Below are 20,274 nucleotides of genomic sequence, written 5' to 3'. Positions count from 1 at the left end.
AAGAGAAGACACTAAAAAACAATCCTTACAAATCCTTACAATTTTTACTCAAGAATTTGATTCTGTGTAATTAAATCATTTTACCCCTATATATATATATTTTTGTAGTTGTTGTTGTTGTTTTCTTCCACTAGGGAAATAAGAGTGCAATTCATGACCACTTGTGCAATTCATGACCAACACCATAGTGCAGGACCAAAGTAGACAGCGATTCTAAATACAATCCAGGCACAGAAGTCTCCTGTAATTTACACTTTCTCACATAGTTACTAGTGAAATCAGTGCAGAGACATGAATGGGTTAGTACATCTAATGAGTCTTGAATGCGGCACCTATACACAATTTCTCATACAGAAACATAGATGACACAAATTAAAAGTTGTGGCAGCCATGTGGTTTTGAACTCATCCAGCAACAACACAAACAATGATGAAACCACCACATGAAAAGAGCGTGATACAACATGAATGGGCTGGTGTATTACTGCTGAAAGAAAATGGTGAACACTTTTCAAGTTGCTTTAAATTCAGCACTGCAGAACCACTTCTTGCAAAATCTCAAGCTGAGACCTACTACTGGCAAGTAGTTGGTTCCAAAAAAAATCATCACCTCTGCAAGAAGCTGTGATTGGATACAATAGGATAGAAGAGAAGCAGCCTACATCTCCCATTCTCACATTTCATTTAAAAAGCAATTTCTCTGTTTATCAGCAAAGATATTTGTAGTATTTTCATTTTTTCTTCAGGCAAAAAGAAAGAAAGTTACTTGTAAGACTGTTCCCATCAAGGTAATTTCACAGTAAGCAATACTGTGCTAACAAATTAATTATTGATCACGTGTCATTTAACACTTGTTATTCACTGATGTTACACACTCAGTGGTAATTAAGTTTATGCAACAGTGGAAGACGCTGATAGAATTTGTATTAAAACTGCAAGTCCATTATGGTGCACATACCAGTAGCTCAAAGACATACTTTATGAATTCTCAAAATTGCTTTCCTTCAGTGAGATAATCCAATGACAGTTAATGCAGTTTACCATCTCCTGAGTGTGCTTTCCAAATTAAAGCAGAAATTGAGAAACCCAGTGCTTATAGTATCTTTAATCCTCCTTAGTTTAATACTTCATCATAACCATAATGACTCCAAGGTACCCAAATGCTTGCCAAAATATATTACAATCTGCAGCAGTCTTTAAAAGACACTCTTCCCAGAGCCACTTCATAGGAAGCCATTCAGCAAGTCAATTCTAGTAGGATTGTTCATCACCACATGTAAGAATTCAAGACTATCTGGAAAAAGAAGCAGCACTATAAGTAACTGCTCTGATGCCACACTAGCAATCCAGCGACAGTGCATGTAACAGATCTTTAGAATTCCCATACTTAGCAGAAGTGAGGCTGAATTTGTAACCTACTTACAGAGAGCTCATTCTCTGCCTACATAACATGGATCTAACCCACTTACCCATAACACACAGAAACAGCTACACAAGTACTTCACGCTGAGTATCCTGTAAGGCTACCCTTACAAAAGCTTGTATCAAAGAAGGAATTATGTATCAAGGTGTCAAGTTAACCTTCAAAAGTTCAGCATGTTTGCTATACAGTCACCTCTTGATCACATTTATGCGTTTACTCCATTCATAATAGTTTTCAGATATGGATTTGAAAACCAGTCATACATCAGACTCACCATACCAGTTTTGTTCAGTTCATGAGCTACATTCCCGTATCTAAAGCCAGATGGCAAAATCAACCTTATTCCTGTAAATTAAACAACTGGACTTGTGAGATTATTTTACCCTAAAAGAGTATTTTACCCTAAAAGAATATTTTACCCTAAAAAGAGCTTCTGTCTTCAAGAACAAACAGATGTGATGCGAGGCTATCCAAAACCTGATAAACAGCAAGAAAAGAGAATTCTTTAACTATTTTTTCATTGTTAAGGGTTTCATAGTAACATTCAGTGCCACAGAATAGCATTAAAGAGTACAATTTCTATAAACTGGTGCTATTTGCTGAATAATTAAATTTGGGAATTGAATTGTTTCTTTGCCCTATCTGCTAGAGATTATCTGTCTATTATCTTATCTGTCAGTTCATTCATGTGCTAACATACAACGTTCTTTAATGAAATGGCCAGATACAAAGCACTAGAGGAGAGGATACTCCCACTTGAGGTGAAACATGCGTAAACTATATGCTTTTCCCTATTGTAATGGTTTTAATTCAATTCCCAGATGGAAACACCAACTAATGTAGTGGTTTCATGTTCAATAAATTCTGGTTGCCAAATTTAGTGTAGTGACTTTAGTGTTTATTCTCTTTTTTGTAGGAGAAGGTCAGGAGAAAGCAAAGCAGGCTTAACCTTAAAAATAAACAAATAGTTTTATTAACACACACTAAAAGAATGGAAAAGTTAAAAAAAGAAACCTAAAACAAAACAGAATGAAACTTCAAAACACTCTTCCCTCCCCCTACAAACTGTTAACTTTCCCCCAAAGAAACATAAAGAGACAAAACCTGTGACTTTCAGTCAATTTCACCATTTGAATACAGTCTTTCAACAATTGTTTAGGAGAAGATTCTCTCTTTAGAGTCATGGATCCCACTGACGACCTAGAACAGTTCTCGTGTGGGTTTTTTAACTGTCACAAAAACAGCCACACAGGGAAACCTGCTTTTGTGACCCCTTCCATTAGCAGGTTCCCAAGCTGCTTATGGGCCATGGGTTTTAGACTTTTGCATACTGGGTTGTCACCTTTTAAAGACGAATAACTTCAAAGGCAAAGGATTCTTCATCTCAAGGCACAGAGATATCGTCTCACTTCTTCAGTGGCACAGAGAGCTTCTCAACTCTATCTCTGTTCAAGCATCTTATGGGATTAATATCACTTAGTCCATCACAAACACCTTTGCTCAAATCCACACACAAATCTAAACAATCATCTCCCCAAATGCATATCTTTCCCATGATTTAAAGGGATAATCTAAATATAGAGTTCATTTCTATGGCTCAGTAAGATTAAGTCCAGCCTAAAACGGAATGGCAAACTCCTCAATCCCTTGTCCCAATAGTCCTTTCACTCTCGCTCCACTGTCTTCATGCTGTTTCTTCTCTATATTCACTCAGTCTTTCTCCTCTCTCTCAGGGAAGAGTTAGGCCTTGGAAGCTTTATGTTGCCAGGAAAGGGTTAAATCTGCCCAGGCCTGCAGTGGCCATGTGATTTCTGCCCTGGGCTGCAGTCTCTCCCCTACTTCGCCTCAGCTCAGCCCGGGTTTCCTCCATCTCTTCTTTCTCTGTCTGGAATCACTGGAGGTGGCAGGCGTGGGGGGCCAGCCTCTGCCCAACTGGGCCCACAGCTGTTATCAGGGGCCCGGCAGAGATCCCTCCCTGCTCCGGGGGATGCGGGGAACTTGAAAAAATAGTTGCTGTTGAGCTGTACCCTCTCCTCCCCTGCCAGGAGCAGCTGGAGCCCAGCCAGGCCTCGGGGCCAGCTCCTCCTCCACAGCGGGCTGGGGGGAGCGGCAGGCCCCAGCTCGGTGTCACCTGTTCAGCTGGCCAGGAGGAAAAGGGCTGACTGCCGGAAGCCAGGGTTTATATGGGTACTGCCCAAAGTCACATTTAACATTCTCAGTGGTCAAAACAGATGCCAATATCCCAAACTAGCCTCCTGTTAGGTCCCTGTCTTTTCTAAAACAATTCCGAGGTCCTGACAGGGAAAAAACACATTCCTTCCTGACTAAAACCTAAACTGTGCCAATCCATGACACCTAGAAAAGTATTTCCTGACTGCATCTTCTTCTCATCTCCAGCCCGTTTGGTTGTAGATATCACAAGAGCTGTGACAAACTGAATTGGCTGTAGCCCCTTCAAGTGTTAAAAGGAGATTCCAAGACAATACAGTAGACCTCTATCTCCCAATGTGTGCTGAAAGTCTCCTTTCTGAAGGAGGGACAGGAAAACTAAAGCAGTGCTTTCAGCCCAATGATTCTTCTTCCAGCTAGCAGCTCAGTGTGTGAAAATGGATAGTCCACTGAATATTCCTGCTCAAAACCAGTGAATAAAACAAATGAGAAGCCCAAGATATTTCACAAAATGTACCTTTATTTACTCATTGAAATATAAGCCCTCTACTGCAGCCCAAATATCCCCCACAGCACCAGCTGCGTGCAGGAAACTTGGCACAGTTTGAAACACAGATGTCACAGCTGGAAATACCAGCAGAAAGTGGGGAGGGGACAGAGGCAGTGTTCGTACTGAAATACAGTGTTAAGGCAACAGGTTATCCAGGCCACCTGAACCCAAGGCGGTTAGTTTTAGTCACCCTCCCTTCTTCCCAAAAGGCACAGACTTCTCATTTGAAGACTAAATTAGTAAATACATACATAAAAAGTGAAGCAAATTAAGAGTAGCTGATTTTCTGACAGAATTGGTTTCATATAATTAATTTTTATCCCCATGATGCTTAGGAGCTGCTTGATTCTGAAATGCTGGGACGGTTTGTAGTACAGCCATTCATAAGGTTGTTACTGAAACTTGATTCCTTGAGCCAATGGCAAATCTTTGCTGTAGTTGATTGTACTGAAAGAGAAACAAGAATTTAGAGGCCAGACTTAATCACTGAGATAGATTACACAGTCCTATGTACAAGCAGTCCTATGTACAAGCTTCTGATTCCTGTCACATCTAAACAAAAGACTTCTCTAAAGCAGTTTGCATACTTCAAATTATGAACTAATTTTTACTCCAGTTTTCAATACAGTAACCATGTACAGGAAAGGACCACATTTTCCATTATCTCTTCCTTTATGGAGAATCTTCTCTTTAGCTATTTATTCTCTTACTAGGAGAACGTCCAGACAGAAAAATCAAGATGGGATTTCTCATGTTCACAAGTCCTTGCATGGAAAGTAAAGATAAGATAGCACAGGTAAAGGCTATGGAAGTCAGCAGAGGATACTAATGGTCATCCACTATGGGCTGTCAGATTTGTGGACAGATAACCAACATATAGCTGAATCACCTACCAGAGGCAATAGTGGTGCCCTCACTCTGGTTGCAACAATTTCCTGACAAGTTTCAGCAATTTTTCAGATGAGTTTAAAGTCAATCCAAATTGGGAAAGGGTGGTGGGAACCCCAAAACCACCTTTTTTTTTTTTTTTTCTTTTTTTTTTCTATTTTTTTTTCTTCCCTTTGGAAAATAAGAAAATGTCTCTATAAAAACCTTTCAAAACTTCTACTATGAATGTGAAGAAAAGGCAATTACACTTACAGATGGTTATCTCACATTCAGCAAAGACAGTAGCCTTGTAGTCAAACATTTGTATGTTTTGAACATTTGGAAGTTCATCTTAAAAGTATCTTAAATCTATTTGCTCTGTCTTACCAAGTAGACCGTCTCATATAAAGTTTCCATGAATCACTTCCAGATTCTCTTCCCCCACCAGTGTGCTTTTCACCGCCTGTAGCAAAAACATTATAAATTTAAACCTATTTCTGGACCTGGGAATCTGGACTAATTCCAGGAAGTAAGACATTTTTATAAAAATATATGGGAAAAACTATTCCTTTCCTTTGTCCTACATCTGAACTAAATTACCACCCCATAAAACACACACAGCTAGCTCTCTCCTCATGCTTGATGCAAAAAAATATCTGCCTGGTGTTCAAAGTCGCATTGTGGTAGCACCAGAGGACCTTGTTTTAAAAACATTTTGTCTTAACACAAAACAAGAGTAAAAGAATGTGCTGGTTCTTGCACTGTTTAAGTGGTAAGGTCAGTACTTCTTCCAGCCCCTCACTTCCTTAAGTATATACAAAAATGAGAAATAAAGGCAAAAGTTTTATTAAAATATTTTCTCACAAAAAATACCACAGACCTTACATTTTATATAAACTTGCCAATATACACAAAATTGCTCAAGATTGTTTTAATTAAAACTTTTACACAGTTTTCCACCTGGCTACATTTTTAAACACCTCCAAAATATATCTCTGAGTTACATTCCTTTGATGGAGGGGAGGAAAAGGAAATAACACATGGAATTTTTAAAAAACAAATACAGGTATTTTTAGAAGTTTAAAGCTAACTACCACTACCATCTGTTTTCTGCTAAAGCAGTATGATACAAAATTAACTTCATTGATTTCTCCACATTAAGTCATTTAAATGGACTGATTAAAACCTTGAAGAAGCACAAGTAACATACCAAAAGCACCTCCAATCTCAGCTCCGCTGGTTGGGATGTTAACATTCACAATGCCACAGTCAGATCCCTTTGGCCTACAAAGATAAGGCACAATTCCCCCTTAGGATCAGGAAAGGCTCCCTCCCTAAAATGAGGGCTGTAAAATGCTCAACTAGCATTATGCATAGGTTTATAAAAGACATGAAAGACTGATCTTATGTGCCTCAGGAGAATATAAAAATAATTTAAATTATACCCAAGCCAGCGAAAAATCCTTCCCAAATCCTTGGTAAAGATACTGCTGGAAAGACCTTGTTTTACTTCGTTATTCCAGGCAAAAACCTCCTCTTCCTCCTAGAAGAAGCATGTGTCAATGGTTAAGCCATGACTATCCAAAGCAAAGCAGTTACAAGGAAGCTCTGTGAGAAAAAGCCCAACATACTACAGCCATAATGCAAATGTACAGAATGGCACTGGCAAATAAATACACGTGTACCACATCAGCAACACCTCTACTCCTGCACAAAACACAGTCTGCTTTTGAACAGATATGAACAGTATCAACAATTAACACTAGCAATAGAAATCTATTTCTGTACAGATTGTCACTGCAATTTCAGTGCCCTTCACATAAAATTCAGCCACACAGTGAGAAGAACAGTGGCTATCTCACAGGGAGGAGCAAGAGCTTCCACTTCGTGAAGTGCTGGGACAATTGCATGGATACGACACACATCTGAGATCTCACGTGACTCTACTGTTATCATCCTTGACACCTCTTTCCCTACTGTTATTTTACCTTAAATTTCAGCACATACAATATGGGGGCAAATGTCTCAGTGTGGACAATGGGCGCGTCATGAGGAAGGCCAGTCACAATGGTTGGTTCAACATAGTTTCCAGGGCGATTTATAACCTTCAAAATAAATAAAAAATAATCAAGTTCCAATCAGCACCGAGCTTAGTATTAGTGTAGGAAAGGAATCCTTCATTGTCTGACTACTACAGTTGAGAAATCAGAAATGGAAGGCCAGATAGTCTGAGTAACTAAAATTTTACTCATTAAAGTATTTAAAATATAGAAGCATAACTTATGTCCACTAAGGATGTAATCAAATTGTAAAGTCTGGCAGCTGAAATTTCCTTTCTCCTACTTTTATGCTACTTTGAATTTTAAAGGTATAAAGAAGTTGCCAATGAAAGACAAGAATTTCCAGAAAGACAAGAATGAAAAACACACTGTATGATGATGTACAACTGGTTGTCTTGAATCTCCAGTATTTCCTCAAGTTAGATATTGTGAGGGACAGAATTACAATTTTCCTTTGTTACATGTTCGACATTCACCATTTACATTACTGTTTTTATTTTCATGGTGTAAGAGTAGCTTCCAAGTAGAATTGCCTTTACCCTGAAGACAGCATTGAAATTCAAACGTTCTCAATCTGACTAAACTAACATCCTGTAGTGGCTGACAGGACAAGCTGAGGTATAAGCTTGGCCTAAGCCATCATGTTACTGTGGTTTTTTCCTAGGGCATGAACTGTAGCAGGGAAAATAAAAGTTAAGTCACCTTTCCGCCACAGACCACAGAGCCACCTTGTTGTTTTGCTTGTTCTACTGCATCAAGGAACATTTTCACTGCTTCTTTGGTATGAAGTGGCCCATACAGAGTGTCAGCTAAAAAAAAGATTCAGAAGCATAATTTCATCAAAACTATGTATGTTTGCAAATAGTCTTATCACGACATCTCAAGATCTGTCCAGAATGAGCAGTATTAGTCAGATTCTTCATCTTCCTTTCAGAGTTTGTATTCTAAATGAAACCAGCTATTTCCACCCCCAGTAAACTGCTAAAGATATTCTGGATCTATAATCGCTTCAGAATTTAAACAAAAAGAAACCAACAGCAACTTGTTTCCTAAACCCATGAGTTGGAAATAGCTACTTACAATCCCATGGATCACCGATGCGGACCTGGGCATAGGCCTTGGCAAGCTTTGCCACCACCCCATCATGGATGCTTTCATGGAGAAACTAAAATGTGGAAAGAAAGTTGTAAGACAGCACAGTCTATGTAACTATTCCTGAAGTACTACCACACTTTCAAGGGGACTGAATGAAGACTGGAAATAGTGTTCATATTCAGCAAATCGCAAAATTAAAAAACAATGGAGGCCAAGGCACCAACACGAGAAAATGAAGATGTAAAACATCAAAAAGATTTAAAACGAGCTAAGAAACAAAAATCTGTTTTAATTTTACCCCATCTCAGATCAGTGTTAGCGATGTGTTCTGTAAACATTTCAGTTTAGTGTTCTAGAACAAACACCCAAGAAATTTTACTGCTACAGTTTGAAGAATCACTGCCCATCCAATACACCCAAATCAATTAACATACATCCATTTTGCCTAATATTTACTGAATCAACCCAACGCTGACAAGACTATACAGACACTGACTGAAACTGTAGCACTTGTTGAAAATGATTAGCTAAGAATTAATAATGAAGTAGGTAACACACAACCCCTTGCTTTGCTTCAATATAAACACTGCACCGGAGTTTGTAGCAGTCACAAGCAACGTTCTGGCAATGAAAACAGAAATACGGAACTTTGCCAAGTACTATTTTCCTGACTTACAGCACATTTAGAAATACATACAAAGAAACTGTTTAGAGCTAGAATTACACTAGAATGAAACCATATTCTTATTGTCCCACCATATTTCTTTTTGACAAAATAAAATATGTTTCAAGTATTATTTCTTGCTCTTCACGATATTAGGAATTGTTAGGCATTTTCTCAGCCAGTTTGGAATGAAGTTAGAATTCAGAGCTATCCAAACCAGACAATACTAATTTACTCACCAGCCTTCTAGCAGTTGTGCACCTCTGACCTGCTGTTCCCACAGCAGCAAACAGAGCAGATGGGATGACTAGGTTCAGATCTGCATCTTCAAACACTTAAAAAGAATTAAAACATGAGAATGTCACTGAAGTAAACAGGCAGTTCACAAGGCTTCAGATGCTAAACAATATTAGAAACTGACAGGCTGGTCAAGAATCATTAGGAACAGTTGCACTAGCACAGCATGGTAAGGTACAAAGAAACACCTTGAAACTCCTACTATTTCTCCGCAACTGGAATTAGGCACATGCAATTGGGCATTATTATAGGTTTAAATTACTGAAGAGAGTCTTTTGCAATAAAGTTTGCAAATAATTCCAGCTTCCTTTTAATTCAAGAAACTACAAGCAATTTTTTGCCATTTCTTCACCTTATCTGTCTCGCACTGAGAAGTTTATCAGCATAAAGTAGCAATCGTAAATTGTATCCAGGTGGCCTTGCAAAAAACATAGCTAAAACACACAGGTGTACAGTAATATAAAATGTACAATGAGCAGATTCACCTGGCTAGGAGATATTGAGATGTTTTATAAAGCTCAAAGGATCCCCAAAATATCACTCAGCTTAACCAGTCCCAAAAAAGTCTCTTCAGCATCCAAAACTATTATTAAGTTTGGGACAAAGTCCAACCAAACAGTGATTACATGATCATTCAAAGTCAGTAACAGAAAAAGCAGGACTTTAGCATAAAAAATAAACCATTTTCAAAGCATTAAACAGATTTATACTACTAGCTACAAAGTACCATAGGAAAAAAAAAGGACCTGCTCAAATGTGATTTTCAAAAGAGTAGATGATATAGCATCATGTTTGTACTTCAAAACAGTATTTTTATGTAAATAAGTACATTTGTCCAGAACATGAGAAAGGTGAAACAAAAGGCAACAGCATCAAGGAACAGCAATTTAGGTATTTATTGAGTTATACATTCTTTCCGCCATGTTGCCCAGCTTTATGGTATTTATGTTGTTTATCTAGGACCTGGATCATATCCTAAGGTACTTAAACCTGAAAAATGTGCTACAGAAATAAATACCTTCAAATTTCAAGTATCTTAAGTATCTTAAGAGAGATGAGATTACATATAAAAGTGCAGTCAGGTATTCGAACTGGCTTCCCACAGAAATGGTGGGGTCACTATCCATAAAAGTATTCAGAAAGTATGAGGATGTGGCACTTGGGGACATGGTATAGTGGCGAATATGCTGGTGTTGGGTTAAGAGTTGAAGCCAATCTTAAAGATCTTTTCCAACCTTAATGATTCTACACCTAAAACTATTTTAAAATAAAACTTATCTAGTTTAGCACTGTCCATAACCCATCATTGAAGTTTACTGTTCTCTCATTCTGTTCTCTTCAACACTGATTACTTAAAAGACCTTGGAGTCCCAGTTTTTATCTGTTCCCTCCACAATACCAAAGACAGAAGAGTCCCACAACATTCTATTATTCTATATGAACTATATGTACTTTTAAAAGTTCAGAGAGTACCTTTTTCCCCAGGTGTGCATGGAAAAAACAAACAAACAAAAGAAACAGGAAAAAAGGCCCAATTAGCTATGAATATTTGCATACTTCCAAATATTATCTATGGGACTAAATTTCTTCAGTGCATATTACCGATAATGGCATTGTTTCCTCCCAATTCCAGCAAGCTTCGGCCTAATGGAAAACACAAAATAAGTTAGGTCATGCACACGTGGATTCACTGCACCACAGTCAGTGAGGTCACCTCCAACTACAGCTAAGCTTCATGAAACATATGGACATGTTTTTATGGATAAACAAAACATTTTAGAGAACACAGTCAACTAATCACTCTAGCCAAAGCTAGAAAAGAAAATTACACCAAACACGACATCTATTACACGTTGTGACGATACCTACACAGCAGTTACGGCACAAAGAAGTTTAAAAAGATAAGCAAAAAATAGCTCTGGAAAGAAAAAGATGAAAACAGGAAAAATTTGCAGCAAAATAGTATGACATAGATAAAGAATAAGGTCCTACAAAGATCAAAATGCACACGAAATTTAACTAAGCTCATTAATTTCCCTGGCAACTGTTTATCTACAGTCTGAGAAAAAAAATCACAACCTACATCGGGGTGAATATTTACTATCTGTTCTGCTTTCCAGGGGGCTTTTTTTACACTTGTATGAACTTCAAATATATAAAACAAAACAAAAAAATGCTTGCAAAGTGCTGTTTAAACAAAGAAGTTAGAATCTAGCAGCTGAGACTCTTGCCTCTATGCTTTTAAATATTTGCAACAAAAACAGTACCTCAAAAATAATCTGTTTTCTACCATATTTATCAGGCGTAAAAGGTGAAGGGGAACGTATTTATGTATTCTAGTCATATTCACAAAAGATCACAAGCCCTGGTTGTTCACCCTAACAATCTTCATACAATTAAATATTAATGGACACCACTACATCTCTCCCCAAATTTATTGCAGGACTGCGGATTTGCAGATAATCTGGAAAAAAAAAAGTCTGAATTGTAATAGAAATAACTGAAAAACGCCATATGTATCTACCCCCATTTATCCAAGCCTAAAAAGAAAAAGAGGTAACACAGCTGAAACAAACTTATTTTAAAATCTTATAGGGCACCACTGCCTTCACTAAATATGGAAAGAAATAGAGAAGAACTCACACACTCACCAAATCTCTCCTGAACGGTAAGTGCTACTTGCTTGCCCACTTTTGTGCTGCCAGTGAAGGACAAGAGGTCCATCCTCTCATCTTTTGCCATTGCTGTCCTGCACAATGGGACACAAAAGCACTGTGTTCAACAGAAGACATGCAGACAGAAAAGCAGCTTACACCTTCCACATACATCAGCTTCAACCAGGAAGATCTTTAGAGCCAGAGACACTTCTTTGAAATATCAGGTGACTGAGCTAACGGCAGGAAAGCTTCTTCCTAGCCAGGAAATAGGAACAAGGCTGTTTCCATCCACCTTTTCAGGCAAAAAAAGCATCATCTGTAGTAACACTGAAATTCAGTCTAAAGTGTATTGTGAGATCAGGTCCAACTGTTATGATCCATAAGAAAATATGCAAATCTATGGAGCTTTTTCAATGCTTGCCGTATGTTTTGTCTTCTCTTAAAATACTCAAAAGATGTATTTGAATATACATTTGTACTGGGGATTTCCTCATTGTAAAAATCAAACAAAGTGATTTGGATTGTACAGTTTCCAAGCACAGGTATACATCTATGAGCAAGTAGAGTCCTGCATGAGCATGGAAAAAGTGAATTATTCTCCTCCACAATTAATCCCAAAGGTTGATGTAACGTACATTGAAAACTCTCAAGAACATGGTCAGGGGACTATTAGCTGTATTCTTTGGGTTTAAGCATATGCAGAAGTGGAATATAAACTTAGCCATGTCTCTTCATTAAATATCCAACAAGTTCTTTGCAGCTGATCTCACATCCCCATGTAGACATATGTATTGTATTTAGTGCAGGGCTAGAATTTCGGAGCAGCTGATAAAAATCATGGCAATATATGCAGGTACTGGGAACTCCTAAAGACTAGAATAACTTAACACGAAGAACCTCAAAGAATAGTTTATACCTTTTATAAAGATTCACAAAACACAAGAAATGTTACCTACCCAATGTCAGCTCCACCACAAACCAGAGAGCAGATTGCTCCAGGCAACTTGTTATCCTCCAAGACTTTGGCAACTATCCTGGAATCAAAGATTGAAAAATGTTACAGATTTCTGACAGGTGCAAACAGAGAATGAACCGTTACAACTGTGTGGGGGTTTTGGGGTAGTAGTGGTTTGAGGTAATTTTTCTCAGGAGTTAATACTAGATCTACAAGACTTACTAATTACCTATTTTAAGGGGCCTACTTTTATTTAGCATTTTAAAACAAGTGTTATTGGTAATGCACAATAAGTATTTAAAATGCTAATATAAAGTAACAGTAAACCTAAAGGAAGTATCACTATGAAATGTATTCTTTGGAGAAGTTCTCCTTTTTATTGAGATTAAGATCAAAGAAACCAGAACTCACTTTGTAACAGCAACACTAACAAGAGATGTTGTAGGAGCACCCTTCCTAGAAAGGAAAAAAAAACCAAAACCACAAAAAAACATTATCTTCCTATCTTTTCAATTCTTTAAGAATAAGAAATAACTCAAATAAGCAAATAACTCAAATAAATTTTAGGGTCTCTGATCTAAAGCATGCTTTGATTAGGCTGGTTTTCAGGTACAAATTAAGATAGGAACTCCAGCATTTCCTTCTGCAGGTGAGCATTCAGAACTTCTACCAAAACACATGTGAACAGAGGCTAGGGCAGACTTTAGAGTGAAGGAGGTAGATAAAAGCAAAGCAGGAGATAGGAGAGAAAGTAAAGCTACTTACTTAGATTTTTAATCTTAGCTGTACCAACTCTGAATATACTAACTACCACTGTTGCAAGCCCTCACCCTGGGTTCTTTATTCACAGGCCATTTGGTTAAATCCTGGAGGCATCTGTACCACAGTACCTCAAAAAAAGCTGACTACAAAGCTGACTACAAACAGACCTAAAAATAAAGAGAATTCAGGCCTACATTAGATAGAATCAAATATCCAGAAACACCTGACACTAAATAGCAATTTCATGCCTGAGTTAATAGCTTTCTAATTTAAAAATACTGTTAGCCAAGCGGAGAGCTGGGTCTTACCAGAGGCAAACATTTCCACAGATCATTGCAATTGCGCTGTTCCACCCATAAACTGCCACGGGGAAGTTGAAGGCTGTGATGACTCCTACTAGCCCAACAGGATTCCATTGCTCTATAAGGGCATGGCCAGGTCCTGAAAGGAAAGCCACAACATAATGCAGTTTTCATCCATTTCATGTTTGTGGTTTTTTTAAAATGGGAAAATAACGTAAGCAAGAAACCTAGCATCATTCTTCAGTCTACCATAGCACTAGCTTGCAAAGAGCTGTATTATTTGTGCTCTGCAGCCTACCTGGATCAAGGCTAGCTAGACTGTGCAAAAAGCTAACAAGTCATCATTATGTTAACTAAATAGCTTAAATAATAAAACTTTGTGTTGTCAGATCAAGAACTGACAAAGAGTTGATTGTCTTCTTTTTAATTACACTTTCAAACATTTTTCATACTTTCCTCTACCACCTTTTATCAATTAAGAAATCATAGAGAACCTAATGCTTCAAAGAACAGAGGAAATGGATGGACTGGCCTACTTATCTGTCACTTCCTTACATTCTTCAACATCTGGTACTACTGCCCACCACATTTATTCCTAAGCTCCCTAAAATAACACATAGAACAGAGATTTTGCTGCACTGCAAGACAGTATATTTAAGTTACACTGCTATATCTTCACTTCTTTAAAGGAAAAACAAACAACAAACAACAAAACAAACAACCAAAACAACAGCCAAACAAAAAAATAACACAGACTACTTTCTGAAGGCAAAATAGGTCCACCAATCATTCGGGACAACCAACAGCATAGTCACAGACATCAACATACTCCTGCACTTCCCCAACACCCTCGACAAAAATCTTTCCATTTCCAAAGAGACCTGAAAAAATTCAGAGTAAGACAAACTTTTTTACAAAATTTCCTTGGACCCCAATATTTTGTCTCCCTCTAATGTACCTCTCAGAAGTACCCTACTCACCAAGTAAGATATTAACACACACTTCTTCATTAGAAGCATCCCCAGATATTCAGAACTTAAAGAAACAACTCACAAGACAACTGGACAAAGGTCATATCCCAATGCAAAAGGAAGAAATTAGAAAAGTAAGTTAATGGAGGAAAAATAAGAAAAAAAATACTGAAAGGAGCATCCAACACTAGGGAGCTCATATATTTAGATCAACAGAACCTTGGATTTACACTAGCAGGCTTGCCTACATTGTGTGCCAGGCAAGGAACAAGTTGGAAAGGAGGGATTACTCTGCTTCAGCAAAAGAAAACAGCCACTTACATTTTTCATAAGCAAACTACTCATTTTACAATATCTCAAAGCAAATTTGAGAGGTTCCATTTACAGACACTGCGGAAAACGCTTATACATGTTTAGTATTTTAGTAACTGGGATGTTAAGAGTCAATTTATCAATTTTTTTTTCTGAAGTTGGATCTTAAACTACATCCTTCTCTATAAAATATGCTAGACTTACTCAGTTGAAATATACCAGTGAGAATAGGCTGGTATTTGGAGATATCATCATCCAAAAGTGAGAAAATTTGAAAATTCGGGAAATGAGAAGTCACCTACTTATCTCCACTCAGTTTTGTAGTCATGCTCTGACAGCTAGGTGTGATCTTCATGTGGATATCATCTACCACTTTTTGTGACTGTACTTTAAAAAGGCTGTTAAACGAGGAATCGGGTTCAAAGGATTTCCATGGTATTTTTCTCTCCATGTGAAAATTAATATAAAGAGGACTAAATGTATTTCTATGATTCCTGTGGTCATCTCAAGACAGAAGAGACAGCCCCTATCTGTGACCAAAAACGGAGTGGCATCAGACATATTTACTAAGAAACACAGCAGTGGGTCTGTAAGTACAGTAGAAACACCTGGCTATTTCACCAGGGCACAGCAAGGCAAGGCTGGAAACTTCCTACAGCATATGAGAATGATGACTTCCTATACGGTTCCTTTTTACATATCCTAAAGCCAGACAAAGTCTTAAAACCTGATTACCTACTGCACATCTTTCACCCTGAAATTCATCCCCAATGCTAGCAGAGCTGAACAGACATATTATCTGTTTGGGAAAACTAAGAAAATTTGGCAAGAAGACATGAGTTTTGGTCAAGGAATAGAACAAACTTCTGTCTGTCCACATTCATCAGGGAAGCTCTACTGTTTTTGAATACAGGAGTACACTAGCACTCCAGTTCCACCACAGAAACTGTGCTGAGGAGATAACATCAAGCGAAACAGCAGAACTAAGTTTTGAAGCTTAACAATATGGACTTGACTACACATGGAGTTATTCACTGGCAGCTGTTTCTGAACAGCAGCACAGACAGGCAAGGCCTGTAGAAAGAAAGTGGAAGTTCCCCACTTGTCTCCTTGTTTCCCCTAGCAACTAGCAAGAGTTTTAGAGGAGTGGTCCTTCAGCCTTTATAACCTGCACAGCACTGCAAGATCATCTCATTAAGACTATCCCAACTTTTGAAGCCTCATTATTTTCACATGTCACTTGGCAAAATCCTGCAGATCACCAGAAGGAGCTCAAGGTTAAAATCTCTGTATTAGAAGGTCTTTTTCAGGATACTTTTAATATTAGGAAGTGTCCTATCAGACAGGCAGGAGGGAAAATAACAGGGCAACAGTTGTACCACTCATCCCAGAGAGGCCCATAACAAATTTTCTTTCCCTATTATAAATTGTCCTTTCACAGAATTACAGAATATCCTGAGCTCAAAGGGACCCACAGGAATCATCAAGTCCAGCTCCTGGGTCAGCACTATCCCCAGGAATCACACCATGTGCCTGACAGCATTGCCCAAACACCTCTTGAACTCTGCCAGGGTTGGTGCTGTGACCACTTCCCTAAGGAGCCTGTTCAGTGCCCAGCCACCCTCTGGGTGAAGAACCTTTTCTTAACAAGCCAAACTCTCAGCTGACACAGCTTCATGATCTTTCTATGCTGTAATACTTCTTTCTTCTTCTTCTTTTTAAAATTAAAACTTAATTAGGCAAGCTAACAGAAGTAACAACAATTATTTAACAATTACTAAGGTTAGTATTGCAGAGAAAACTGTTAGTATTACCCAAAAAAAAAAAGTTTTGACACACTCCCCATCCAAATTCCCCACTCTCCCCCCCCCAAAAAAAGTGTAAGCTACTTCTGAAAATACCTTACCAAGCTTCCTAAAACTTTGATTTTTTGTCTCAGGGCATCACCAATCTGTCGCACTATTTCTCCACGTTTAGGTGCAGGGATCTAGTCAAAACAAAACAGAAGAATCTGTGTGAGACTGAAAATCTGTAACTCCTGCTATATATATACTGCTAGTTTTCGGTCCTTGTGGTAAACAATCACTGATTGCTGTGCTTTTTAGTTTATCTTCCCAAGACACCGTTACTCGTTCATTTTTATCATGTGTACTGCTTTACAAGAAACTGTTTCCTGCCTCAGAGACTAATACTGGAAACATTTTGTCTGTTCAAAACTTCAGTTCCACTGAATATTGCCAAAAGCATTCAAACTGTTAATTCTGCTACTTCTGTTCAACTACATTACCCACAATGCAACCAAACAATCAGCTGCACATCAGGAAACAAGCATTTTTCATAAAAGTACACTTACTGGCTTCTGAGCCTTGAAGCGCACTTAATACCACACTTTCATTCTTTCAGTATGACATTTTACTTTGATAGCAGAAATTAAGACACACAGAAACCTCAATCATGAAAGTATTAATTTACACCATGTAATATTAATATTACACTAACTCTTAATATATTTTTATGTGGTATCAATATGGTAAATAATAATCAATAGCCAAGATCAATTTGCAAACCATATGCAACAGGATTTACAGGTTTAAAACAACAGTTCTTTGTAAAAGGAGACTGAGGGGAAATGCATAAACCATGCAAGCATACCTCTTTACAGGCAATATCTTTCAAGAAAGCTCATAGGAACAACAAAATTTAAAAATTAATAACAAATAGCTTCGAGAAAAAGTCTTCAAGAAACATTTGATGTGTTGATTCTTCATCTGTTGGATTGCTTTCAGATTATTTCCAAATATGTTATGAGTCAACAACATTATACTCACAAATTCTAACAAAAGAACATGTACTAACATATCCTGAGGAAGCTGACAAAGCTGTTTTGCTCATCCTAAACTTTGTGGTCTTCAGAGAAGGTAAACTACTTTGTCAGCTAAAACACAGAGTGCACATAACCTTTTGATATCCAGGTTTCAGGTTCCACCAAAGAACAACAGGTAGCTGTAAAATCCAAGCCTGGCACAGCCATCAACAGAATGGGTGCTGGCTGGACACAGCTGGTACAGCTGCATGAGGATTTATAGCTTGTTAAGGAAAAATAGCTTAGCTATTATATACAACGTAACACTAATATTTTGAACAACACAGTTGTTCTGTGAACTACCAAGACAGTGGGTGAACAAAAACACCCCATGTTTATAACCAGCAGTCTTCCTCACACCATGAGAACAAGATGATCAGCGGAAGATCAGTACATGAAAATACTCCACAGATTTCTCCCACAAGAAAGCAGGGGGTGACAGGAAGTGAAACATGCAGAGGGATAGTTTACTTGCTACAAGCCTGAACTTCACCAGACCTCTTGGCAACAGCTCACAGGCACAAGCCTTGGTAAATCTGCCAGGGTTTTCAAAATAAACATATCCCACAAGTCAATGTTCTCATCTTTGTACCCCAACGGTATCACACACAGGCTATCTGGGTTTGTCTCTTGAGGTCTCCATGGCAGATTTTTGCTTTAATGCACCACACACAGTACGAACACGTGTTTACGCCTCCACCTTATGGGGCAATTTAACACCCTGTCTCTGCCAGAGCTCTGCAATAAAAGAGAAGTCACCATTAACTTACATCAGCCCAGACCTTCCATGCCTCTTTAGCCTTCTTTACTGTTTCTTCATAATCCTCCAAATTACCCTACATAAAGAAGCACATCAAATTTAGGAAAATCAAATGCCAAAAAGAAATGCTGCAAAAAAGCTTCTCTATCCGACTCAAGTCATTTTTATAGAGCACTTGCACAACAGGGTAACACTTTTACAGGATGCTTGTATCCTGACAAAATCTGGTCCCAATATGACAAGTTGTCTGAACTAAATGAGGAGACCCCTCCCCCCAAACAAAACAAACAAAACAAAACAAAACAAAACAAAACCACCCTAGGAGGAGAAATTTTCATTTGAGTGTTAGAGGAAGCTGCAGATTGAATAACGGTCTTATATATGTTTCTATATATCCATATATATAAATATGTCTTACTCACTGGGCATCAAGGGTTAGTTGAGTCCTAACACACAAAAGGAGTAGGTCAACACAACAGTGCTATTCTTACAGTAAAAAGTTTCACAAATTTACTATTTGAATGTCACGCTGCTCTCCTTCCTACTTCCTCCCAGATCACACATCCCTAGTAAATAGGAACAATCTGTCCCTGTTCTGCAACTCCCCTAAGAACAAACAAAAAGGGAAGGGGAGAACCCTCGCTTCCCAACAATGCTTGCAAAAGTGCAAGGCGGAGGACTAGAGACAAGAAGTAAAAATAATAAAAGAAGGCAGACTGTTTTTCTTCCCAGGAAAGCCGCAGGCATATTGCCAGCAGTAGGCCCTGACTGCGACCAGCTCCAGCGGCAGCCCTAGACACAACATCCCCTGGACCCTGAACTGGAATCGCGAGCTCCGTGCCCATTCGCCACGCGGGTCGCGGGCGGGGCAGCGCCCAAACCAACGCCCCAGGACGCCTCGCACCGGTGACAGGGCCCGCGGAGCTCCTCCCGCCCCGTCCCCGCTGCGCCGGTGCTGCCCCCGGCCGCGCTCACCTGCCGGACGCTGGCGATGGGCTCGTTGTTGGCGGGGCAGTACGTGGTCACCACCTAGAGCAGGACGGGAGCGGTGAGCGGCGGGGCCCCTTCACCCGGCGCCAGGGGCGCGACCCCCGAGGCCCCGCCGCCCGCCCCCCCGCTCCCCCTGCCCCCGCGCCTCCCGCACCTGCCCGCGGCCGCCCCAGCGCCCGTTGTACACGCCCGGGTTCTCCTCCTGCAGCCCCAGCTCCCGCAGCCACGCGTAGCGCTCCTGGCTGATCAGCAGCGTGGACATGGCGGCGGCCGGCGGCGACCCTGCCCTCGGCAGCGGCAGCAGCGCGGCGAAGGCGCGGCGGAGCCCCAGCATAGCCCGCGGCGGCCGGCTCGAGGGGACGGGGCAATGGCGGCCGCGCCCCGCCCGCCGCGGCCATTGGCGGCGCCGTGCCCTCGCCCCCTGCCCCGCCCCGCCGCCGCCGCGCCTGGTATGGCCGGGCCCCTGACCGGGCCCCCCTGACCCCGCCTCGCCGGGGCCCCTGATCGGGCCTCCCCCGCCCCGCACTGGCAGCCCGGCCCAGGCCAGCCCAGCCCGTGCGGTGCCCGAAATCACGCCG

General features: G+C 39.8%; 1 protein-coding gene across 1 annotated transcript; it reads right to left on the bottom strand.

Annotated features, from left to right (window-relative positions):
- Positions 1-4,091: 4,091 nt before the first annotated feature.
- ALDH7A1 (aldehyde dehydrogenase 7 family member A1) lies at positions 4,092-20,029 on the bottom strand. Its single transcript, XM_040091003.2, is given in 20 exon segments — positions 4,092-4,588; positions 5,396-5,471; positions 6,219-6,292; positions 6,454-6,551; positions 6,997-7,113; positions 7,771-7,877; positions 8,149-8,233; positions 9,067-9,161; positions 10,727-10,768; positions 11,776-11,873; positions 12,738-12,815; positions 13,148-13,192; positions 13,807-13,939; positions 14,560-14,598; positions 14,601-14,681; positions 15,420-15,481; positions 16,985-17,070; positions 18,717-18,782; positions 19,682-19,735; positions 19,851-20,029. Coding segments are annotated over 20 exon segments (1,599 nt in total). The 5' UTR covers positions 19,959-20,029; the 3' UTR covers positions 4,092-4,533.
- Positions 20,030-20,274: the final 245 nt, after the last annotated feature.

Source organism: Hirundo rustica, chromosome Z (assembly GCF_015227805.2).
Source record: "Hirundo rustica isolate bHirRus1 chromosome Z, bHirRus1.pri.v3, whole genome shotgun sequence".
Lineage (NCBI taxonomy): Eukaryota > Metazoa > Chordata > Aves > Passeriformes > Hirundinidae > Hirundo > Hirundo rustica.
The sequence above is the reverse complement of the archived record's forward strand: the minus strand, read 5'-3'. Positions and strand labels throughout refer to the sequence as shown.